The sequence below is a fragment of the Gopherus flavomarginatus genome, chromosome 9 (genome assembly GCF_025201925.1).
Source record: "Gopherus flavomarginatus isolate rGopFla2 chromosome 9, rGopFla2.mat.asm, whole genome shotgun sequence".
In the NCBI taxonomy this organism is placed as follows: Eukaryota; Metazoa; Chordata; order Testudines; family Testudinidae; genus Gopherus; species Gopherus flavomarginatus.
The window spans coordinates 68,596,992-68,623,658 of NC_066625.1; the positions used below are offsets into that span (position 1 = coordinate 68,596,992).

General features: G+C 41.2%; 2 protein-coding genes across 2 annotated transcripts in view; both read left to right on the forward strand.

The window, feature by feature from the left end:
• The window catches only part of RSL24D1 (ribosomal L24 domain containing 1), a 922,223-nt gene that overhangs the window by 853,888 nt on the left and 41,668 nt on the right, over window positions 1-26,667 (forward strand). The gene's annotated exons all lie outside the window — the stretch shown is intronic.
• The window catches only part of WDR72 (WD repeat domain 72), a 192,109-nt gene that overhangs the window by 8,177 nt on the left and 157,265 nt on the right, over window positions 1-26,667 (forward strand). The window contains exons 2-9 of the mRNA XM_050968656.1: window positions 9,714-9,878; window positions 11,306-11,412; window positions 15,828-15,906; window positions 18,972-19,146; window positions 20,160-20,236; window positions 22,681-22,800; window positions 25,698-25,843; window positions 26,199-26,295. Coding sequence (XP_050824613.1) covers window positions 9,726-9,878; window positions 11,306-11,412; window positions 15,828-15,906; window positions 18,972-19,146; window positions 20,160-20,236; window positions 22,681-22,800; window positions 25,698-25,843; window positions 26,199-26,295 — 954 coding nt within the window. The 5' untranslated portion in view covers window positions 9,714-9,725. The remainder of the gene's footprint in view (window positions 1-9,713; window positions 9,879-11,305; window positions 11,413-15,827; window positions 15,907-18,971; window positions 19,147-20,159; window positions 20,237-22,680; window positions 22,801-25,697; window positions 25,844-26,198; window positions 26,296-26,667) is intronic.

Consider the following 26,667-nt stretch of genomic DNA (forward strand, 5'->3'; position numbering starts at 1 on the left):
CAGCGGCAGCTGCGAGGCCGTGGTATCTAGGTGTTTACAGCCAACACAACGGCCATGTGCTTCATAAATAACCAGGGAGGGACATGGTCCTCCCCCCTTTTGTCAGGAGGCCATCCATTTCTGGGACTTTTGTATGGCCCACTCGATGGAGCTGGTGACGTCGTTTCTCCCAGGTGTTCGGAACGCCTTGGCACTTTGACTCAGCAGGTCTTTCCTGTCTTACGAGTGGTCACTCTGCCCCATGTGAGGTGTTCTGCTTTCCAGAAGTGGAGATTTTTCCTCACATAGACCTGTTAGCTCACCGCGAGAGCAGAAAATGCCAGATGTTCTGCTCCTTCCAAGGTCTCTCCTCGGGATCGATCTTGGATGCATTCCTGATGCCGTGGAAAGGCCAACTCCTTTATGCCTTCCCACTGTTCCCACTGGTTCATTAGGTCCTACTCAAACTCCGCAGGGGCAGAGCGCGCATCATCATGATCACTCCAGCGTGGTCCAGGCAGCACGGATATACCACGTTGCTCGGCCTGTCAATAACCGACCCAATTACCCTGCCACCCCACCCAGACCTCATCACTCAGGGCCACGACAGGCTTCGTCACCCGGACCTGCAGCCTCTTCGCCTCATGGTGTGGCTGCTGTGTAACTGAGCCGGGGTGACAGGAAGCCTTCCACCTGGTCAACGTACCGGGCCGAGTGGAAGCGTTTCTTCTACAGGTGCAATACGCTCGATCTTGCTCCTACTGAGGTCTCGATCCCCTCTATTTGGCCTGCCTCTGGCCTTCAGCGGCAGGACCTGGCGGTATCATCGCTGAGGGTACACTCGGCAGCCATCTCTATCTTCCAGCCAGGCTAAGGTGGATGTTCCGTGTTCTCACACTCTATGGGTTCGAGGTCCCTCAAGGGCTTGGAGCGCTTGCACCCTCGGGTGCGCCGCCCAGCCCCAACCTGGGACCTCAACCTAGTTTTAACCAGACTTATGTCTCCCCCATTCGAGCCGTTCGCGACCGGCCCTCTGCTATACCTGTCTTGGACGACAACTTTCCTCGTAGCTGTTACATCGGCCAGACAAGTCTCCGAGCTCAGAGCTCTTACGGTGGTTCCGCCGTACACTAGGTTTCACAAAGACAAGGTGCAGTTATGACCGCACCCGGCTTTCCTCCCTAAGGTGGTTTCGGCCTTTCATGTTACCCACAGCTCAACGCAATGGGCGCAAAAATTGCACTCCCTGGACATCTGTAGAGTGCTCGCATTTATATTGCGCTGACAGAACCATTTCGTAAGGTGCCCCAGCTCTGTCACGGTAGCAGACCAAAGGGAAGGCTTGCTTGTTTTCCTCTCAGAGGATCTCATCTTGGGTGATAGCGTACATCCGCACTTGTTATGATTTGGCTCATATTTCCCCAAGCCACATCACTGTGCATTCTACCAGAGCTCAGGCTTCATCTGCCGCCTTGCTGGCTCGTGTTCCTACCCACAAGATCTGTCACGCAGCTCCATTGGTCCTCGGTCCATACCTTTGCTTCGCAGTATGCCCTGGTTCAACAGTCAAGAGATGCTGTAGCCTCTGGCTCAGCAGTTTTCATTCTGCCACATTTCACTCTGACCCCACCGCCTACGTAAGGCTTGGGATTCACCTAACTGGAATGGATATGAGCAATCACTCGAAGAAGAAAAGACGGTTACTCACCTTTGTAACTGTTGTTCTTTGAGATGTGTTGCTCATATCCATTCCACACCCGCCCTCCTTCCCCACTGTTGGAGTAGCCGGCAAGAAGGAACTGAGGAGCGGGTGGGCTGGCAGGGGTATATATCGAGCACCATGACGGCGCCACTCTAGGGGGCGACCTGCCGGCCCACTGAGTTGCTAGGGTAAAAGTTTTCCGACGAATGTGCACGCGCGGCGCACACACCTAACTGGAATGGATATGAGCAACACATCTCGAAGAACAACAGTTACAAAGGTGAGTAACCGTCTTTTCTCTTTTCCTATCTTGTCATTTCCTCTTGTCCTTTTCTTGCTCACTCCTTATTTCTTTCTCTTTTTCAACATTGTGTTTCCTACCTCCTCCCCTATAACTTCTATATCTCTATTCTACTTCCACGTCTCCATCAAATATCTGTCAATACCATATTTCTGTTATCCCCTCCATTGCTCCCACTTGCATACAAGTCCACGCACCCACTCACCACTCCCCAAGCAGTGGCAGAGTGCAGTTAACCTATGCTTCTAAGTTTCATGACTGCAAACAGGGTTCTGAATGACAACTGAGATGAACAGCAAAGCTATTAGCAGCCACAGCAGCAGAATTGGAGCTATGTTTCTGGAGACTTAGAAAGACAGCACTATATTTTACAGCTGGTTTACATTTGGCAAGTTATATAATGGTTAAGGCAAGATTTATTTATTTATTTATTTTTTGATGCCTCTCACAGGGAATTTCTTACTTGCTACAGACAGTGAATGAATCGAATTTTAAAGCCCTGAAAATGATTATATTATATTCTTTGAAAAGTCTGTTAATTACCACCAACACTTATTCCCTTAAGGATGATGTGTGTTACTGTTATAATGTGTAAGGAGCTTGTGGGGGTTGTGTGAGTACTGCACTCTGGGACTGTAGGCTGCAGGTCAAAATATACATTTTTTGAAAGTAACTAATTTTATGTTATAAAGATAAACAAAACTGTTGACAGGACCATTGCTTTTTTTTAACATAAGCGGTAAAACACAGGTGTCAGGAAAACAAAGCCAAAGAAGGGAACAGAAACATGGAAATAAAATAGGATCTTGGTTACAGCAGTCTTACAAAACTGTCATGAAAATTTACCAGCCTGTGCCTAAAATGTACTACCTTGATGAGGAAGCTCATGAAAAAAACTAATGATATTTTACTCACCTATCAAAAATATATTAGCCTCGCTGGGTAAGTAGAATTTTGCAAGCCTGAGAGGAAGCAAACTTGCTGTTGCTCTTAATCAGTTCAACCCACTTAGCCCATCTTTCCTCAAATAGTTTGATTGTTGACCTAATAAAAGCAGTAAGTCTTTCACATCTCAATTCTTTTATTGTTGATCACACATCTGTAGTATGAATTTGTTTTTGCACCTGTGGTGATGCTGACTGCAATTAATTAGTTTCTGAAAGATCTGGCATTTATTAATATGAAAGCCTTTCTTAAGATATTTTAACAATTAAAGTGTATGTGTAATCCAAGAATATGAAGTTCTACCAAAGATAAAATAATTACAAATGTAGAGCCACAAAGATTTTTTTCTGGTAGATGGTAGATTGACGGTATTACCTGCAGAGTTCTCTTTGAAGTTTTTTATACACTATATAAATTTCTACTTGAGGAACTTTTATTCACATGTTGTATGATGGCCTGTAACTTTTGAGTGAGGCATCTGTCAGAATCAATTTTTCATTTCACCAACTTGTTGAGGCAGCAATTCCTGGAGATGGGGATCCGTCATTCAGAGGATGATACATATGAGAAACGGTGGGCTCTGATGTCTATGTTCACAATTAGGAGGATCATTTATTCTTTATCACTAAATGAAGTAATGCTCTTTGAAAGATTCCAAAGAGGAGTGTTTCTTTGAGGAAACTCAATACAAAGGTTAACTGGGGGGAGTTGTTATTGACTTCAAAAGGCTTAGCTTTTACATTTCATATCTCACTACATGTTTTTAGGTTTTCTCCTTAGCATCTGAACATCTCATGGACACTAACAAATTTATCCTCAGACCTCCCCTTTGAGCCAGGGGAGTGCTGTTATTCTAATTCTAGAAATAGAAAACTGAAGCACAGAGATGTGTGACTTGCCTAGCAAGTCTGTTGTCGAGAAATTCTTTCCTTAGGGCAGGGACCAAAGGGGTAAGGGAAGAGGTGGGCTATGGTTGGCTTACCTTATGGATCCTGGGGTTCTACAGAGAAAGTAAGCTCCAGTCCCATGTGGGAACTACCTCTAGTCTACATGGTGTGACTCAGCCTTCTCCTCTTTGCTCAGTGTTGAGACTTCCTGGTCATTCCCACCACTCCTGTGCGGGTATTCCCCATTCATAAAGAGAAAACAATCAGGAGAAGGAGTCCTTAGTCCCAGATTTGGACCTTAGCGTCCAAAATATGGGGGTTAGCATGAAAACCTCCAAGCTTAATTACCAGCTTGGACCTGGTAAAGCTGCCATCACCCAAAAAATTAGAGTGTTTTGGGGCACTCTGGTCCCCCCAAAAACCTTCCCTGGGGGACCCCAAGACCCAAATCCCTTGAGTCTCACAACAAAGGGAAATAAACCTTTTCCCTTCCCCCCTCCAGGTGTTCCTGGAGAGAGACACAGAAGCAAGCTCCGTGAATTTAAACAGAGGGATTCCACCCTCCCAGTTCCAAGCCTTGGAAAACAGAAGTACTGAGAGTTAATCTCTCTTTCCCCCTCACCCAGAGGGAATGCAAAGTCAGGCTAGTAAATCTAACACACACAGCTTTCCCCCTGACTTCTTCCTCCCACCAATTCCCTGGTGAGCTGCAGACTCAATTCCCTGGAGTTCCCCACTAAAGAAAAACTCCAACAGGTCTTAAAAGAAAGCTTTATATAAAAAGAAAGAAAAATACATAAAAATGGTCTCTCTGTATCAAGGTGACAAATACAGGGTCATTTGCTTAAAGAATATTGAATAAACAGCCTTATTCAAAAAGAATACAATTTAAAGCACTCCAGCAACTATAGACATGTAAATACAAAAAGAAAAACAATAGAAACCTTACTGCCTTACTATATTGTACTTACAACTTGGAAACAGAAGATTAGAAAGCAGGAAACAGAAATCACTTCTCATAGCCGAGAGAGTGCAGGCAGAAGACCCAAGAACAAAGGACTCACACACAAAAAACCCTCCACCCAGATTTGAAAAAGTCTTGTTTCCTGATTGGTCCTCTGGTCAGGTGTTTCAGATTACTTCTTTCCAGGTGTAAGAGACATTAACCCTTAGCTATCTGTTTATGACAGTCCTGAATTGATTTCTATTTGAAATCCATACCAGGACAGCATGGCCCACCTGCTGTCTGGTTCCTCAGAGGCCCTACCCTAACTTCCAGTGGTCTTGCTCAGCCTGCATAAGAGGAGCCTTCAGTTTTTAATTACAGTTTAGATTCTGTACAAATGATCCAGAAATGCAAAAGTAAAATTGCTGAAATTCTCTAAATTACATGATCTGTACTTTACTCATAACACAGTTTTTTCAGGCTAATAATGTTCTGTGTTGCACTTCTGTAGAACACACTGTTGCTAAGGCCTCCCTGGAACCAGGAACCAGCAAGGGAGGCAAGACAAGGAGGGGAAGCTCTGGCTTGTAGGTTGGTGTAAGATGGCGACATGACCATTTGAGAGGAGACGTCAGGGCAGTGTAATCATGATGGTCCATTGGAGGGACAAAGGAAGGAGTTTATTAGGCTGTGGACAGGGAGCTGGATGGGGGAAGGAAATGGTTCACCTGAGCAGTGTCAGGAACCAATTTTTTTTCTTGGCATCCATAGACTTCTCATCAAGAGAGCTTTGGAGGGTTAAGCTTCTTATCCTTGAGAATTATATAATGGCCTCTAGTTCTCAGGTAATCTGTTCTTGTGCTTGGGACAGTATTGTAAAGGTGTCTTTGCATCTGGAAGCTTGTGTGGGCGGTCAGACTAGATGATCACAATGGTCCCTTCTGACCTTAAAGTCTATGAGTCTGGTCCTGGCCTAGGAGGTAGCATTTGTCAGCCATTCCATCAGGCTCATTTCAGAATTTCCAGGCTCTTTCACATACTTGCTGGCCTCAGGGCTACTCTGACATACACTCTGCTTCTCATTGATCTTGGTGAGGCCTAGGAGAAACTGAATAGCTTCTGTGCAGTGGGCTCTGACCTGCTTCCCTACACACTTTCATCTGTTCCTGCCACCTGCCTTAGTTCTGGAAGACAGATTGGTGCATAGCCCTTTTGGTATCTCTGCACTAGCTGAGGAGGCTCCATGTTCAGGTAATATTCTCAGAGGTCCATTTCCATACCCAGTAAGTCCTCTTATGCTGCAGGAGTGGCAGAAGAGGGCCCTAGTATAACTAAGAAGCAGGCCCAAATGTCTTGAATAATAGAAAACTTGTATAGCTTTTTAATACCTTGTTATCGTATGTTCTGTATTTTTAATTTGCTGTTAACTGCATCTGCTAACATGGTGTTGGTACATGAGTATTTTGAATTTCTTCACTGAATATTTGAACTTCAGGGTTTTGCCAGCACCTTGTTGCAATATTAAGGTGCATATTATACTTCCTACCTCGCACTTCCCCAAACAACTAAAATTTAGTTTCTTCCTGATTCTTTGTACATTTTTGTTCAAAGTTTAAAGTATTTATTATGGATCCAAGCTGAGTGTATGGCTACATTTGGAATTTCAAAGCGCTGCCCCGGCAGCGCTGCGGGAGCGCTGCCACGGCAGCGCTTTGAAGTGTGAGTGTAGTCAGAGCGGCAGCGCTGGGAGAGAGCTCTCCCAGCGCTGCATGTAAACCGCATCCCTTACGGGTGTAGCGTGCAGCGCTGGGAGCCGCGCTCCCAGCGCTGCTGCCCTAATTACACTAACGCTTTACAGCGCTGTATCTTGCAGCGCTCAGGGTGGTGTTTTTTCACACCCCAGTTGCAGCGCTGTAAAGTGTGAGTGTAGCCAAGGCCTGAGTCTCTTCTTAGCATTGCAAAGAAGCTTAACTGAGAGTCAGGTTATGGGTTAATACCAAGAATCAGACATGCTTGAGTGGACAGAGCTGGTGGAATTTAACACGTGCTGATAAGCTGTATGTAGCCAGATATGCCTCTGGCAGTATTTGACTTTGTGGAAACAGATGATACCTTTAACAGGTATACTCTGATAAAAATCTGTTGATAAAATACAAGAAATTTTGCTCTAGGTGCATCCTCATAACAAAATAGCTTTGATAAAGCTAAATGCTGTCAGACAAAGTGTTTATGTGTACACAGTATTTCTAAAAACTCACAAAAGCAACACATTCTAACAGGATAACTGTTATGCAAAATGGAATGTCTTGTATAGCTCTGTGTTTCATGAATCAGATGAACTTGATCTCAAAGAGACTTTAGACCAGCAGAGGAAAAATAAACTGCTAAAGAATATTACATTAATTCTGTGCCTACTATGGATCTTTTATACTTAGAGAGGCTACAATACAAAAAGACAAGTACAAAATATCTTCATAAAATCTCACACTTAACCTACTTTCCTTTCTAATTGTAATATTTTGTCTTCTGCAATAGTTTGGCAATAAACTGTGGATGGTTCTTCATCCATAGCAGCCTGTTCACAACAAGAAAAAAATGTATAAATACAGTAAATCTCTTTACTACCAGTCTATTCTAGAGACTTGTGTTACAATTTCAGCTGGTTTTGACACACTTTTGTTACTCTTGACTTGTTTAGTATCAAATCAAATATCCAGGTAAAAATACTGGTTCTGATTCTCCGCTTCCTTGTGCCAATATAATCATTTATAACTGTACAAAGTGAGTGCAAACTAGTGCAAATCATCATAAAAAGGAAGCAAAACACAAAGAGCAAGGTCCAGGAGGAGAAGTCCCACTGTATTTAGATAGTAGGAACACTTTTAAATCCTCATATCCAAAATTTGACCTACTCTAAAATTGTTAAATTAGTAGCTACCATTTTTATAGGACGTACAGAAACACTGAACTCCTCCTGCTTGCTTTGCTGTTAACAGAATATTCCTAGTTAAGCTGATATGATGTTTACTTTGTAGCAGAAATGAAAGAAAAAGTAAAACTTCAGTGATTGCTTAGTGGATAAGGAAAAAATGGATAAGAAAAAATATTTTATATAAGTTCACTGAGAATTAAAAATAAAGTTTTAGAAGTCAAATTCTAAAACTGTAGTTTACAGTGTCCTTTTAAGGTTCTAGCACGAGCAATCAAATAATGATAGGATAATCAACTTAATGTTAAAACGTGTGTTCCTGTGCAAAAAAACCCTTACATTTAAAGGTGCAAAATCCAGGACTCAAGCACTTCTTTGCTCCCTCTTTCAACAATCATTTCACATGATATGACCAGGAGAAGACATACGTGTAGGGCAGAGATTTACTACCTTGAAGAATCATAACAATGAGAAATATTTGAAGATCCGTGTTTTTTAGACAAGTTAGGCTATGTAACAAACCATATTCAGATCTCTGTATTATTTATTTTGAAGACAAAGAGAGTTTTGCAGTTGACATTAATGGGAGCACTCCAGACTTGCATTAGACATTTTTTTAGAGCACAGTAACCTGAACAACAAAAAGTATGGTGAAAAAGTCATTACGTGAATATGAGATAGCGGTTGTTCCTCAAGCTTTTTGACCCATGAAAGCTACACGAGGAAAGAATTAGGCCAGCAAGTTGAGCCAGCACAAGGCAAAAAACCCAAACCCAAACAAAGGGAGTTAAAGTGCAGTTCTGGAACTCAACCCCTCCCCATATAGAAAATCTCAAGAGAGTGGTTATGGGAAAGCTGCTTGGACAACCATGGCTTGAGTATGCTTTTCATTTTTGAAAATGTCATCATATTAATCTAAATTAAATTAATTGTATTTATTGCAGTGGTCTTAAATCCATATTGTTCCCAAAATATTATTAATCTTTTATAACTAGGTAGCAGTAATGAGAAATTAGTAGTGTAATTGCAACAGCAACCAGTCATCGTTCAGTTACCTGACTCAAAATCTCAATTTATGCTCCTTGAACAAAAACAATGAGGAGTCCTTGTGACACCTTAGAGACCAACAAATTTATTTGGGCATAAGCTTTCGTGGGCTAGACCCCACTTCATCATATGCTTGGAGGAGTCCTTGTAACATCTTAGAGACTAACATTTATTTGGGCATAAGCTTCTAGGTGTCACAAGGACTCCTTGTTGTTTTTGCTGATACAGACTAACATGGCTACCACTCTGAAACCTGGCTCCTTGAGCAGTATCATGTGATCACCCCTTTGAAATGTTTGGGATTATATTTTTCATATTTTGTGTTACATCAGGCCTGCACAACATGCGGCCCTCATGGATTCACTGTGTGGCCTGGGGGTGGTGGTGAATAGGCAAGTGAGTAGGCAAGTGGCAGTTGAGGGAGGGGGGCTGAAGAGGTGGGTGGGCAGTGGTGGGGGCTGAGGAGGCAAGCCGGGGGGGAGGGGTGGCTGAGGAGGCGAACGAGAAGTCAGTGGCTGACCTGTTCTACTGATCTGGTCTGGCTCCCATCCCCTCTCCAAGGGTTGCAGCTGTCTGGAGGTGCTGCCTTCCACGCCTTCCTCAGGCATACCTCATTCATTCAACAGGGCAATTGATTACAAAGTTGGGGGAAAATCTTATTCTACTTCTAGCAAAAAGACATTTTTTTTTTACCTTAATTATTCTACCTTAGGGGCCCACTATAACATATTACCAAGGTTCAATACTGCTGTTTCGGTGGGGCAGCACTGGGGAAGGAAGGTTTGTTTCTGCGGGGTGGCTGGTGCTGGGGGGGTGCTGTGTTTCGGATGGGGGCTTGGCGGCGCTGGGGGGGGTCGGTAGGGCGGGGGGGGTTTGGGCCTCAGCTGTTTTCTTTGGAGTAATATGGCCCTCGCCGCTTTACGAGTTGTGCAAGCCTGTGTTACATATAACTATTTTACCCTCTTTTTTTTTTTCAGGTTTTGTACACTATGAAGACCTCAATGCCGGCTGTGGCACTGTGGGGGAAAAGAGCACCCTCTCACAGCATCACTGCCATAATGATTACAGATGACCAGCAGACTATTGTTACAGGAAGTCAAGAGGGGCAAATATGTCTTTGGACTCTCTCATCAGAATTAAAGGTTTGTGACCACTGTGGTGTTGTGTGTCAAATAACTTGGCTAGAGTTTCACCTTTCATTATTAATAGACTATATATAACTCAGTTGCGATTAGTGTAAAAGATAATGTGGGGGGGTCTTTTTGTTGGAGAAAATGAAGTAACTAACATAATAAATGTGAAAATAAAATGTAAATCTCATGGGAGTAGCCAGTTCTTTACAGGCCTCATTGAGTGTTCCATGGACAATTAGTGAGCCATGGACCACAATTTGAGATCCAGTACAGCCGATGATGGCAGTTAATAAATCTGTATAATTATGATGGGTCCTGTTCTGGAGAGTTCTTTAAAATCAGTGGAAAAGTGTGGTCCTCTAGTTCCAGAGAAGATACTCATTATAGAAATGTTGTTGATAGGAATAAAAGAACTAAGAGAAATGGAAAGCCTTACATTCCCCAAGGTAACAAATGAACTGTTTCAGGAAAGATGGACCAAGTGGGCTGAAGTATAAAATATATCAGTTATGTAATTTCTTAGCAAAAGTATGTTTATTTACTGTAACCCATCATTTGTATGGCTTTGATTCTGCTGTGTTCTCAGGCATGGTCTTGCTTCTTCTTCGTTTGGGCTCAAGCATGCCATTTAGAAACAAACATAGGTTGGGAAGTGTTGCAAAGTTGCACCTTGCCAGTAGGACTTAAGGCAGATTTCCTCCCACAGCTTGCAGGTATACAGAGGGAGCATGCCTTTTTTTAAGTCATGTTAGCTCAAATGAGTTAATTGGCATCTTAACGGGACTTTTCAATGACGTTAAGCTAACTCGGCTTCAACTCATGTTTGCTGGCGTCTTAATGGGGCTTTCCAATAAGTTAAGCTAACTTAATTGAAAAATATACTTTTTTTTTCCCCATCAAAATATAGGTCCTTTTGGATTTAGTGAAGCCTATTGCTTAAGTGCTTTGCTGGATCAGATCCCTAGTGCGCTCAGCCACTTCTGCTATCTGGTGTGTAGTGGGTGGCACAGCTGGGGCTGTCCTATTCTCTGACTCTTTTGTAGCATCTTGCACACCAGAAGCCACTCAAAACAGGCAGTCTTTATACCACCGTGGTCACAGGGTCTGCAGCTGTGCCTTGCTGTGTGCAGGGGTGCAAAAGGCAAATGCAGCTTACACACTTCTCTGCTTATGCATCCTTGGCGCTGGTGGGCACAATCTGGCCTTATGTAGGAATACAATGTGTACTGTCTACCAGTCAGTAATAAAATTAATAATGAAGATGTTTCTTAATTTTGGATTACTTGATGATTTATACAAAAAAGTACTGTTTTAGTTAAAAGTGACAGAATTCTGTAGCACCTTATAGACTAACATGTTGCTTTTTACAGATCCAGACTAACACAGCTACACCTCTGATGTTTTAGTTAAGTGAAATAACTGCATTGCTCTCCTAGATTTCATCTAAAGAAATTCTCTTTGGTCATACTGCTTCAGTAACATGCTTGGCGAAAGCAAGAGACTTTGAGAAACAACCATATGTGGTTAGTGCTACTGAAAATGGGTAGGTAACTATGAGTTTTCAATTACTTTTTGAATCTTAAACAATGTGGCAAGGCTTAAGAACAAATTGTGCATTTGGCAGCAGACTTTCAATCCATTTCCCCCATGACATGGGAAGTTGCAGTTGTCACTTAGTATAGTAAAGTTATTCTATAGGATTCCTCTTCAAAGAGGGTCTCTGCTTCTACCATGCTGAACTATCAGCTGGCCCCCACACAACATGGAGATGGGAAGCCCATCCCTTGGAATGCAGAGAGGGCTGGCAAGTCCAGAAAATCAATGTGATACCAGGAGCCCATTCCCAAGAGAATGCATTGTCGGGGGCAGGAAGACCCTATGCCAACCAGGAGCACAGAGCTGTGGGAGGGCATTGGCAGGATCAGAAAACTCTTTAGCATCATACTGATTCTCAAGGGAATGAGGCTATGAGAGAGGTTGATGTGCCCAGGCCTTGTTACAGGGTTGGCTGTCTCTCAAGCATCTGCTCATGGCTCAGCAGCACCCCGCTGTGATGGGTTCCCCGGGGTGCAGCCTGGGACTGTGGGACCGCTGTGCCCCCCTGAACTCTCTCCAGCCTGGGCTGTCTCTCAAAATGTTTTGCTAGTTGGAGTCTTCAGAGTGTCCTTGTTGCTTACAGTGTAGGTGGGTGAAGGAAAAAGGCCCAGCATGGGGCCACTGTGTTTGTTTTATACCCTCAGTCCAATGTGCTTGGGGAGCACAAGTCCAGGCACGTCTGGGGGGATTGCTGAGTCTCCAGGCAAGGTTGAGCAATTCCCCTGGTGTGGCCTCATGTAGGTGAGTCATTGAATTGTAGCTCCTTTGCTGGACAATGTGTTGTTTGACACTGTGCCCAAGTATTGGTTACTTTCCTTCCTGTTGCCTCTGGGGAGCTAATATCTGGCTGATTCCCCAATTTACAGCATGTTTTAGTGACAACCATAGAACACAATTCTCATAACTTTATATGCACTAAAGATATGCATATTTTGATAGAACAGTGGGTTTCAACAGTTCATAACCTTTCCCCTGATACCTCACATGGAATGTTTTATATGCAAGATCACAATTAAATATAATGAGGAATATGGGGGTTACAGGACTCTCCCCCAAGGTATAGAATGTCACAACTGCCTCAATTTCCCTTATCTCACAGGGCTTATCAATAACTCACCATAACAGTCCAACAGTAATTAAAATATTCCCCTTCTGAGGTACAACTTAATAAGTCCTCACTAAATAAAGGACCCTCAGAGTCCCAACCCCAGTTCCATGTTTCTCTCTCCTATTGAGTCAGAAGTCCCTACTCCTCCATCCTGAAGTTGGGTTCAGGTCCTTTACTCCTTGCAGGAATCAGTCTTGCTCCCTGCAGCTGCTTCCTCAAACCAGCTACAGGTTTCCAGGCTTCTGTCCTACCTAATCCTCCTACCTAGAGTGTTACCAGCTTCCATTCAGGCTTCCTTAGTGGCTACTCCAGGAATCCATCCCTTCCTCTCTCATAAACTGAGGTCTAGCCTGAGTTAATCCCATGACTTCATTGCCTCATTCATTATTACCCACCTGGGGAGGGGAGCTGATCTGGGCACAGGTGGGCTGAGGTCCTATTTCCTCTTAAAGGGGCCAGCCACCTTGTAACTCCACTCTATGCTTGCTGGATTCCCAGCCCTGTTTTAGAGGGGGCTGCCGCTGAAGAAATCATCTCCCTGCTTCCTGCCTTGGTTAAATGAGATAGTGGTAAAGAGAAGTTTGGTAGCTAGGTGAAGGAAAAAGGCTGGAGACCTACAAAATTAACTTTGTATAATTCCCCCTACATTCCCAAAATTAATCCTGGCGATTGTACTGAAAGTGAGGTCAACTTTCATCTTAATTCTGACTTTCCATTTTTCTGGCCCTAATCTATACAGTGCTAAGTGGGAAAAGTATCCTGTTGCTTAAATACTATATACATGTAAAAATTGACTTAGAAAAAGACTAAAAACTTCCTCATGTATGTGTTATTTGGAGAAACAATAAAAGATCACTACTGGCTGGATTGTATTGTGTATCTGGGACATATATAGATAAGGACAAATGGTCTTCAGAACTCTTTAAATGTTCACTCCACAAAACCACTGACAACTTCTTTGGTGCACCATATAAGGGCGAAAACAAGGAAGAAGCCGTATGGTACTTTAGAGCAGTGGTCTCCAAAGTGGAATGCATGCACCCCGGGGGTGCACAAGAGGATCCTTGGGAGTGCGCGGCAGGAGGAGCGTTGTTTTTTTTTCCTTTGGCAAAAATGGTAGAACCGGTGTGGTAGAGGGTGCGTACTCAAAAATTTTTTACTGATAGGGGTGCACAATCAAAAAAGTTTAGAGACCACTGCCTTAGAGACTAACAAATTTATTTGGGCATAAGCTTTTGTGGGCTAAAACCCACTTCATCAAATGCATGAAGTGAAAAATACAGGAGCGGGTATAAATACATGAAAGGTTGGGGTTGCTTTACCAAGTGTGATGTCAATTGATTTATTTCATTAGACTCACCTCACACTTGATAAAGCAACCCCTGCCCCTGTATTTTTCACTTTATGCATCCGATGAAGTGGTTTCTAGCCCACAAAAGCTTTTGGCCAAATAACTTTGTTAGTCTCTACGGTACCACAAGGACTCCTCGTTGTTTTTGCTGATACAGACTAACATGGCTACCAGTCTGATATAAGGGCAAGACATTCACCATTGAGCTCTGGATGGTTGCAAGATGAAGCTGCGATGATACAAATAGGATGCCTTGTCTTCAGCAGAGGCAAGCTTTGTCAGATTGTGTACTCTGGGCTGTGGATCATTCCTTTTATGACTTTCAAGTTTCTGTCTTCTTGGATTGTGGTTAAGAACATTGCATGGAAAAAGATCAGCTTTCCTCTAATTCCATTTTAAAATGTCAGGGCCTTTGCTCTTTTCTGTTGCTGACATTCCTTAGAAAAATGCATAATGGACAATTCTTAGTGTCCTTTTTTGTGTGGAAATGTTGAATTTATTCCATTAAGATTTTATATTTCCACCTGCATGTATCCACTGATGTGGACAGTGTTGGTCAGAGAAAAAAGTCATCATGATACAGTATTTATAAGGTGTTATTCTCCACCTACTCATAGGAAGGGAACAAACTCTTATTGTTTCAAAGCAACATGCAGAAAATATGGAAATGTGGGTGAAATTCTGCTCTCAGTTACAGCAGTGTAGATATCCAGTGCTGAAGTCAGTGGAATTATCCCTCATTTACACCAGAGTAAATGAGAGAAGAATTTGGCCACCAGGCAATGATTATTAGAAAGCATTCTGTTTAGCTAACTTCCTATGACATACCACACGCAGATTTTATTTACAGTCTACACAGTGGTAAATAAACACGAATAATCATTTTGGATTAGCCAGTTGTATAAAATTAACAGTATCAGTTGAAGTTTAAATCTCTAAATTATTTTTTTGATATATTAATAAAGAGATTTTATTTTTCCAATGTGAACCTAATATATTCTCTTCCAGACAACACTGTGAAACAATTATTTTCTGAATATCATAATGTTTGGTTAAATTGCTGCAAGAATAATGGTTACAATTTATTTATCTCAGTCTGTAGATTTTTTTTCTTAACATGTATGCCCAGATCCACAAAGATGTAGAAGCGTCTAACTTCCATTCAAATCAATGGAAGTTAAGAGCCTAAACACCTTTGTGGAACTGGCCCATAGCTGCCAAGCTCTGACAACTTGACATACCTCATAAGGGTTTTACTTGCCAGATAAACTTGATTGAACAACTACTAGACATTAATTCCAAAGCTTGTTGAATATGGTTTAAGTAAAGTGCATTGGCTAACATACACAAATATTTGAAAGCTTGTTCTCAAAATATTAACCTTTGATTTTTATTACTGATTAGGTAATATACATATGAAATGCTGTATCGTATTGATGAAATAGACCAGATACAGCCTCATGGTGGCACTGTTTATTCTTAACAGAAAATGATACCTTATCTCAAGAACTGAAGTCTGGTGTTGTGGAAGATGCATTATTCTTTTCAGAATGTGTAGTTTAAGTTCAGTGAAATGAATCATTTTCAGGAGGATGTAGTTTCAGCGAATGATAGTTCTGGTGGCACATTGATGAGCCATAATGGCAGTATACCTACAATTTGTTGTAGGCCAGACTTGGCCTTAAAGTAGGGTTTGCTGCAAGGCAGCAGGGTGTAATTACCCAAACAAAAAGAAACAGATACTGTATGTCATCCCTTGCTAATGACCGCAACATTTTCTTACCCAGTAATCTGTAACAAAAAGCCACAAAAGTGCAGTACTAAAGAAAAACTTGGTGGCACAAAATTATTCCAGCCAATTGAGTGGAAATGATAGAGAGTAATATGAAGTTATCTTTGGCAGGGAGATGTGTGTTTGGAATGTCACTAGTGGACAGTGCATTGGGAACGCAAACCTTCCTTATAGGCATACAGCAATCTGTGTAAGTATAGCAACTTGTCATTGAATATTTCAGTGCTTTACAATGTGAGTTGCACATTATTTATTATTATTATTTTATTTTATTTTATTTTATTTATTATATCTCTGATTTTGGGGAAATATGTGTGAAAATTGTTTATGAATGTGACATACTTCATAAGGAAGAAAACAGAGAGAGCAAAAAAATTGTTGCCATGTATGTAGCATCTTATCATTTATTATTTATTCCTGTTTCATTTTCCATCTGGGAAATAAACTAAAAAAAATTCCGCTTTGTGTTTCACCTCTATTTCTCAGACAAATAGAAGCATTTCTTTTTCAGCCACTAATGTTTCTAGAAAGTAATATCCATATATTTATTGATTGTGACATTTGAGCTTCAGGTATTGATGCGCAGTAAGGCCATTTCTTGTGGTTTTTGTTTTGGCCTTCAGGAGGGCAACATGGAAAATGTTAGTTTAAGGTTGTCTGTCTTGAAAATGGGTAAATGCAAACTCTATGGCCAAACAGTTTGTAAGACAGTTTGCTAGTGATCTTACTTTTAAACCTATATAAATTAGTTGGAGGGTTTTGATTGCCTAGCTGCTAACCTCCAGGAAAGTATTAGATCCTCTTTCCAAAAATACACTTTTATTCATGACAGAGCTCAATAGAACACTTATTTTTAGATGTCAAATTGCTTTAAATCTTTCTTCAGTCAGTTCCCTTTCAAGTCTCTGCTTTGAAGTATATTCAGGTACTTGCTAAGTACCTAGATGCTAGAGAATGAGGGGTGTGTGTGAAATATGTGTGTATATGATTTAGGAGTGGCTCTGATTCGGAGAGCTGCTGGATTATTTCTGGATGTGTTCACAGGGCCCCTAAGTTAATTAAAATGCTGTTTTTCTTGAGTGTGGAAGTCTAGTTTGCAAGTGCTGAAAGTCTGAGAACTTTTTAGAGCTTTCATGAGATTCCCAAGCTACCGGAAAATTTAAATATTTCAAAGCTTGTAGAGGTAATACTGTTTCCATGCAACTTTTTTAGTTTGCCTGGTTGACTGAAGCATAAATGTCCATGATAGTTTTTAAATGACCTTGTTTCTTTAGCTTGTCAGTTAACAATTAAATGCACTTTTATAGTTTTATCAACAGACTTGGGGCCTGTATGCCATATTGTAATGAAAATCCCTCCTCAACAATTCATATTATCATACATATACAACAGCAATAATGTTGGAACAGTGGGTCCAATATGTTCTGCTGTGGGGTATGGCTCAATTAGATGTAAAGAGTTAAGGAGCTGGAGAACTATTAAAAAGAGGTACAGATGTGGGCTAGCCTGTTGATTTAATACCAGTCCATTGTGCTATTATAGGAGATCAGAGATAGAGTCCTTATACCTTGCTCTCAATGCCTGGTAGCTTGGGAGGGCAGGAGAAACAACATACAAATCTCCAGGAAAGACTAACACCCCTCACTAGGAGGTATGTGGAGACATTGAAAAGTTGATAAAAGGAGAAAATGGGTATCTAAGAGGAAAATTGGGAAAAAAAATAGGTAGGACAAGAATTATCATTCTTAAAAGAACTGCCTTCAAAAGTAAGTACTACCTGGTATTACTGCTCCAGAAGTACTGATTGCTGCTAGTATTTGTGAGAGCATTCCTACCTACATGAGGTTACTCTGAGATAGGTGCAGACACATGCCGATTTTGATGGTATCAGCACATGAAAAATGTGGCTTGATTGCTAATTAACATTTCCCAAATCTAGTTTTGTAGGTTCCTTCTGTACTTATGGATGCCTCAGCAGAAAATGCAGATGTCAGGACACTGCAAACTGAACATTTGCCATTTTAAATGAAACTTGAACACAAGGAGCAACAGGCCTGTTAATCATTTGTGGTTCAGTAAATGTGAGATCTTCTCTTCCTAGAGGGCTGGCTGTCCAAATCTGCCAGTTAAAAGCTGCTTTTTAAAAAATAGCAGTAGCTACAAATGGTTGAATGCATTTGTTGCTGCGTTTCTATGGAGCCAAAGTAACATTTCCAGTTCTGGTAACATTTCCAGATATGCATTCTTTGTGGTGTGTAGATGTGTATATCTTTTTCTGTTTTGTTAGTTATGTAACCCTTTATAATTTTCAGATATTATTTAGTTAACTGTAACAAAATGGAATAAGTTTCCTAAACTAAAAGTATAGATAGCTAAGCAACAATGAATAAAAAAGTATAATTCAGCAGTATATTTTCATGCTAGTACATGATCACTCAATTTATTTTGACAACTTTATTTATTTAGATTCTATCTGAAGCAACAGTTCCAGGCCCTAGGCATTTTTACAACATTTACACATACAATTGCAAATACAAATCACACAAAATCCAAATGTACATGCTTGCCATAATACTTGCCCCAAACAACACCCACATTAGCTACTCTGCATCTACCACCCAATAGCCAATCCCACTCTCAGACGCCTGAAAAAACAAAAATTGCTGAATACTGACAAATTTGGCCTCCTTTTAAACAAGTGAATTCCATAGTTGAAAATCCCTCCTGGAAATTACCTACCATCAGCCCTCTTTTTCAAATAGGTAGGTTTTAGGTTAGAGCACCTTCAGAATGGCAGCAGTGTCTAATGGATGGGGAGAGTTGAGATCTCTCAGTTGAACAAATCCCAAACCCACTTAGGGTTTTATAGAGTAAAATTAACCCCTTTAACTTCACCAGGAATTTAATAGTTAGCCAGTATAGATTATGGAGCTCTGGTGTGATGTGGTATCTGCGTGAGGCCTCCTCAATAAGTATTCCTTTGCATTAATTTCATTTTACCATCATGCATTTCAGAATGTTAGTCATGAGATGAAACGAGCTTTTTTTTTCTGTTTGTTCAGAATTGTATACAGATATTAATTGGCTCACCTGTATGATTCTGATGCAGTTTAAAAATAAGTTGTAATGTGTTTAAAATACTTTTTGTTAATTAAAAAATTTAAATATGGTGTGTATGAAAGCCAGAAATAATATGCAAGTGAACTTGTATAGCTCTCTCTGTTAACCTTTTCTTGCTTAATTCCATTTGGACAGTATTACCATTGCTCCTTCCGAATGACAGGAGATGGCTGGCTTCTATGTTGTGGACAATATCAAGATGTTGTCATTATTGATGCTAAGACTTTGGCTGTTCTTCACACTTTAATATCTTTTCAGTCTTCTGACTGGATCAGTTGCATGTGCATTGTTCACTCCACAAGGATTCAAGGTACATATAGTAGTGACATGCAGAAATTAACATGTAAGCCGGCCAGTCATGTCTTGTTTTTATATAGAGCAGCAAATGCCTAAAGATTCTTTCTATACCATATTTTAATTATAGTTAGTTAAATATATTGTTATGTTTCACAAATATGTTCAGGATGTAAAATACTTCAATATTGATACTTCAAGATATATTTACATGTTAATGTTAATCAGACTTAAACTACTGTGTTTTGCTTCTTAAGCAGAAACCTGAAAGCTGGAAAGAATTGTTTTCTTACATTTTGCTTATAATTAGCTCAATTAATAGGCTACCTGTGACAATGATTATCTGAATGTGAAATTAGAGAGATTATATGTGTGCGGGACCTGATTTTCAAAAGAGTTTATGTCAGGGGTGGCTCTAGATATTTTGCCGCCCCAAGCACGGCAGGCAGGCTGCCTTCAGCGGCTTGCCTGCAGGAGGTCCCTGGTTCTGCAGATTCGGCGGCGCGCCTACAGGAGGTCCGCCGAAGCCGCAGGACCAGCGGACCCTCCGTAGGCATGCCGCCGAAGGCAACCTGCCTGCCGCCCTCGCGGCGACCAGCAGAGTGCCCCCTGTGGCTTGCCGCCCCAAGCATGCGCTTGGCTTGCTGGTGCCTGGAGCTGCCCCTGGTTTATGTGCAGTTGCATTAACAAAGTGCTTGTGCAATTATTCACCTTGTTTGCTCACACAGTTACCTTTATCAAATATCCTGTTTGCACATGAGATTGATGGTTAAGTGCATGATTGAGCATTTCTATATACAAGGATCCTGTTTCCCTGCACAATACAGTGACTGCACATACAAATTAGAGATTCTGTTTTGTGTGTACAGTCTGGAACATCAGGTCCAAAAGACTAAAGTTGGTATTTTCAAAACAGAGCTCCAGTGTGCACTAAGATAGCATTGGTGGTACTTGTGGTCTCATTTGGCTCAAGTCACAGTGATTCAAATTTAGTTTCATATTAAACTGCTTTGTATTACCTTTTTATAGAAGATTCACTAGTAGCAGTATCTGTAACTGGAGATCTTAAAGTATGGGATCTATCCTCATCAGTGACCAGTATACAGGTCAGTTTGCATGAAAAATGAAGTCTTAACCTAAAACATGAATGTAACATGTAGAGCATGGAAGTATTGTCAGGATAGAAAAATACTGAATCTGAACATAATGTCTTGTGAATGTGTATTAAAGAGTTAGTTATTTTTGTAAGCATGTTTGTTGAAAAGGCCGAGGCTCTTACTAAGCCCTATCTCTTCATTCTCAATACAATTCTTAGAATGCATCCACTAAACACTAGTCCATGTCTTTGTACATCTCTTGCCTTGACTACTGCATCATCTTCTGGTTTTCCTACATCTTGCCTGTTATTCTTCCACACTGATGCTAAGATTATAATCCTTTCTTGTCACTCCCTCCTCCAAACCTCTTCTTCCCTCCTTCCACATTATGTTCAAAGCTCTGCATAATTCTGCCTGTATGCTCTCTTGGTCCTTCTTTCTGTCTCCTATATACTATTTTTGTCTCCTTCTCCCACTGTCTACTTTTCATATTCTTTCATACTATCCTCTTCATTTGGAACAGGCTTTCACCCACCCTGTGTCAAGTGTCCCCTCTCTCCTTAAATGTACTTACTGTGTACGGTTTATGAATATTCTCACCAAAGCTGCCCTGACACCTGTTTGTGCTGGAACTGGAGTCCTAGCTTTTCTTTTGTTCCACTTAATCTGCAAGTACGTTAGGCCAAAGACTTTGATGGTTTGGGCCAAATTCATCCATGAGGTAACTCCACTGACATCAATAGCATTAAAATGTGGATGAATTCAACTTCTTGCTTTTTGTAAGCACACAGGAACATAAAAATGGCCAGACTGAAGCAGACATAAGCCGATCTAGTCTAGCACAGTGGTCAGAACCAGATGCTTCAGAGGAAAATGTCAGAACCCTGCAGTAGACAGATGTGGCCCCCATACTAGTTCAAATCTTGGTCTCTAATAGATAGGGATGGACTTAAATCTTGAAGCATGAGGTTTAATATCCCTTTCAAAATTTTTGTTGCTGTTTATTATAACTCTGGGTATTCTTGATATCCGTATACATGTCCAGTTCCTTTTAGAATCTTGCTAAATTCTTGCCCCAAAAATGTCCTGTGGCAATGAAATCCACAACACTTATATTATGTAAAAAAATTAGTACTATCACTAATAAAGGACTCAAATTTGTATAATCCTTTTCTTAAAATAGGAAGGTTGCCTTTTTAGCCACACTAGCAACATTTTCAACACCTCTTTTCTCCAGAGTACCCTTAGCTACATTAATACCTTAATGTAGGAGCACCTCATGGGAGGTGCGTATTAATGGATAGGATCAGACCCTTAAAGAGATGCTGTCAAGTTTGAGGTCACTTCTAAAAATACGTTCATTGTTCTAAAAGGTCTGTGTTAACATTTCGGTTCAGTGTATCAGTCCTAGATAACTAGTGCTGCTGCAGCCTTGAAATTATTGCTTTTAAAGCTGAGTGACTGTGCAGCCATCAGTCACAAATGGACATAACACAAGCATATGCAGGTATTATGCCCACCCTTTTCTTTTCTTTTCTGCCCTTTGAAATGGGAGGGGTTCAGAGTTAGTGAGACTACAGCTCCTTCAAATACCTAGAGAGCACAATTCTCATCAATTGTAATTCCCTCCTGGAGCTGCAAGGGTGAGTAAGAGGATGCCATGACATTCTTGCCTGTGATAGTGGCTGTTTTGCTTTTAACTTAACAGCTGAGATTGTCTGACCACTGTAGACCTTCTTGTGGAGGACTGATGATGAGAGGGGGATTGTTTCATGGCAGAAAATGTCAGTATGTTGTAATGTGATCAATAATTAATAAAAACAATTCCAACATAACTATTTTGGACCTGTCAGCCTTGATAGTGAGCCTTTGATATTCACTTTGAAAAGGGCAAAAAGTAGAATTTTTTCTTTTGTGAACCATTCATGCATTCAAATCCAAAAGGATAGGAATATAATGACCCTAAAAGTGGTGGGAAAGTGTTAATTTAAGTCAAGATCATTTACCCAGCATACAACTCAAGTGACGATACTATTGTTTGCTATGCTGTAGGAGAAGAATCCCGTTGGCCATTGTGCATCTGAAACTGCAAGCATATAGACTGCTATGGCTTTGTTGGCTTTACATGGAGTAATGGCTAGTGCATCTTCATAGTGGCAGATCTATCAATGCTGCCTATGCTCTTCCCTGATCCAATCCCTCCCTGATCCTCATTGCCACTCCTTTAAATGAGAGTATGAAGGCAGTCCCCACAGAATGCCCATCATCTCTACAGGGACCATGAATCCTACCCCCAAGTCGCTGTTTAATGAAAAGTTACAGTTTGCATTGCATTTTCAACGTATGTATTTACAAAATGTTTTCAATAGCTGGTTTCTTTCCTGAAATTCATAGCCTGAAGATCCAGAATATCTTGTTTGTCTAATACTACTACTTTTCCCTCTAATATCTAGGAGAGGCAAAGTGTATATGAACAAGAATCCAAAGCTCTGGACTGTACAAACTGCCAAGCAATAAGATTTTGCACATACACAGAAAGACTTCTCTTAGTCGTGCTTGCAAACTGTTGGAAGGTACAGCATTACACAGAGTACTTTATGCTTCCTATACAACATTGTTAGCAATTCAGTAGCATTTTGGAAAAGTGTACATGACTGATTTTATATGTAAGTAGTTATTTTCCACCTTAAATCAAATGAAACAGTGCTCGCTAGCTATTTGGGATATCAGAGGAAACTGCTTGCTCCATTTCTTCACCAGTTATTTTAGTTGCATAGCTGAGATGATAAAGGCCTGGATTTTTAAAGGTATTTAATGCTGTACTCTGCTCTGTATTGCAGTGCCCATGTCTCATTTTCAAAGGTGACTTACTATCAGAGGAGTAGACATGTTAGTCTGGATCTGTAAAAGCAGCAAAGAATCCTGTGGCACCTTATAGACTAACAAACATTTTGGAGCATGACCATTCGTGGGTGAATACCCACTTCGTCAGATGCATGTAGTGGAAATTTCCAGGGGCAGGTATATGTATGCAGGCAAGCTAGAGATAATGAGGTAGTTCAATCAGGGAGGATGAGGCCCTGTTCTAGCAGTTGAGGTGTGAAAACCCAGGGAGTCGAAACTGAGGAAACTACAATACTTTGGTGACCTTCCAGAAAACACCATCCTAGCCACCATGGATGTAGAGGCTGTCTACATGAACATCCCACACATAGATGGAATACAAGCTGTCAGGAACAGTATCCCTGATGATGCCACAGCACAACTGGCTGCTGAGCTCTGTGCCTTTATCCTCACACACAACTATTTCAAATTTGATGACAATATATATCTCCAGATCAGTGGCACCGCTATGGGCACCCGCATGGCCCCACAATATGCCAATTTTTTATGGCCGACCTGAAACAACGCTTCCTCAGCTCTCGTCCATTCACTCCTCTTCTCTACCTACACTACATTGATGATATCTTCATCATCTGGACCCATGGGAAGGAGACTCTGGAAAAATTCCACCACGATTTCAACATCTTCCATCCCACCATCAACCTCAGCCTGGACCAATCTATACGGGAGGTCCACTTCCTAGACACCACGGTGAAAATAAGTGATGGTCACATTAACACCACCCTATACCGAAAACCTACCGACCGCTATGCCTACCTTCATGCCTCCAGCTTCCATCCCGGGCACATCACACGATCCATTGTCTACAGCCAAGCACTGAGGTACAACTGCATCTGCTCTAACCCCTCAGACAGAGGCCAAAATCTCCGCCAAGCATTCTCAAAACTACAATACCCTCACGAGTAGATAAGGAAACAGATCAACAGAGCCAGACGTGTACCCAGAAGCCTCCTACTGCAAGACAAACCCAAGAAAGAAACCAACAGGACTCCACTGGCCATCACATACAGTCCCCAGCTAAAACCTCTCCAACGCATCATTAGGGATCTACAACCCATCCTGGACAATGATCCCACACTTTCACAGGCCTTGGGTGGCAGGCCAGTCCTCACCCACAGGCAACCTGCCAGCCTGAAACATATTCTCACCAGTAACTGCACACTGCACCATAGGAACTCTAGCTCAGGAACCAATCCATGCAACAAACCTCGATGCCAACTCTGCCCACATATCTACACCAGCGACACCGTCACAGGACCTAACCAGATCAGCCATACCATAACCGGTTCATTCACCTGCACGTCCACCAATATAATATATGCCATCGTATGCCAGCAATGCCCCTCTGCTATGTACATCGGCCAAACTGGACAGTCACTACAGAAAAGGATAAACGGACACAAATCAGATATTAGGAATGGCAATATACAAAAACCTGTATGAGAACACTTCAACCTCCCTGGCCACACTATAGCAGACCTTAAGGTGGCCATCCTGCAGCAAAAAAACTTCAGGACCAGACTTCAAAGAGAAACTGCTGAGCTTCAGTTCATCTGCAAATTTGACACCATCAGCTCAGGATTGAACAAAGACTGTGAATGGCTTGCCAATTACAAAACCAGTTTCTCCTCCCTTGGTTTTCACACCTCAACTGCCTATATATACCTGCCCCTGGAAATATCCACTACATGCATCTGACGAAGTGGGTATTCACCCACGAAAACTCATGCTCCAAAACGTCTGTTAGTCTATAAGGTGCCACAGGATTCTTTGCCGCTTTTAAAGGTGACTTAGGTTCCTAAGTCCCATTGAAAGTCAGTATGCAAACCATACCACATGCTGCCCCCTTGACCACTGCATTACATTCTCCTGCAACTGCAGGAGAGGAGGCCCTGTGGAATAGCAGCGTATGTGTTTTCAGAGGAGCTGGGAGTGGGATAGCCATCTTTTGCTATGCACTCCTGGACAAATGTGGGTTTGCATGCTTTGTCTTTGGTGATAAAATTAATCTGTGGTGAAGAAGAAATGTGTGTCCCAGATGACAGAACTGTGGGTGGATCTAACAGTGTTGGGTTCAAGAAGCTACATATGTAGTGTGATCATGCCAGGAGAACTGTCAATATTTTAAATAATATTAACAGAGGAATGTACAAGTTCTCCCAAGAGGAAATTTGAAGGTTTTGTTCTAATGGGCCATATTCACTCCTGAACTCAATGTAATTACACAGAGGATGAATTTTGTAACGATAAACAAAACAAATCCCCTGCCTCCTCCCAACCCCTGACTGTAATTCTACCTTTAAGCCTTTAATGTTGTTTTTATTTAATTGGCAGTTTTTTCTTCCTAGAATCATGTGGCCTGATTCTGATCTTACTGTGTTTTAACATTAGTGTAACCCCATTGAATTTAATAGGGTGGTCTGAATGTACACCATAAAAACAATCTCATAAATACTTTATTTTCTGAATCTTTGCTCAGACCCAATGTTTGCATTAAAATGAAATAGTCAACAGGAAACACATTGTAGTATTCATTTATGTTTATCTATCATTTTTCTTTCTTTAGGTCTATGATTATTGTGATTTTTCCTTGCTGTGCACTGAATTCAACAAAAGTGGTCAGTGCTTTGCTGGTGGTGAAGTGCTAGCTGCTCGGAGACTCATCATCTGGACGGAAGATGGTCACAGTTACATCTACCAGCTGCTGAACAGGTGGGCTCAGATTGGAAATGAACACAAACAGTTCAGGTACAAGATGAACTTTGGGAAGTTTATTATGGAAAATCCCCGCATGTCGCAAATGATGAAAAACCAGAACAAAAACACTTTGGCACTAGAAGATTTACCCTGAGTTTGACAGCCCCCAGTATTTGTTTGACACAGCAGGGGATACAGGAATAAGATTAGCTGTGTAGAACTTGGGCAGCTGGTGCTGTGGTTTCAAAAAGAAATCACTTGTAATTACTTACCCAACAACTTTAGCTGAACTTGAGAATCATGGATGCAACCAATCTGCTTTTAAAAAGATGAATTTCTAAAGCATTTGATTTTCTTTTTAATTATGCAGTGGGCATTCTAAAAGCATATATCCTGCCGATGGAAAAGTGCTCAAAGAAACTGTGTATCCTCATTTACTCTGCTCCACTTATGTGAAAGAAAATAAGGTAACATGAGAATATTGTACAATGAGCTTCAAAAGTTACTTCATATTTTGCTTGTAATGACCAGACAGACTCTCAGCAAACTGGACATTTAAGGCATTGAGTCAAACTGGGTTTAGCTGTTGTATTGATATAATAAAAAAGGCTTACTCCTTGATTCTAATTTTGACTTTCAAATATGGTGAATTCATGATATACTTTGTATTTTATAAAAGGCTCTTTGTTGAGATTCTTTTGTTAATTTTCAAAATTTGCATTATAATTTAAAAGGCAAGGTAGAATATTGAGAATTTCTTACACCCAAGGGGCTCAATCCTGCAGAAAGTTACTTATGTGAGTTCTCCTATTGAAGTCAATAGGACTACACATACATAA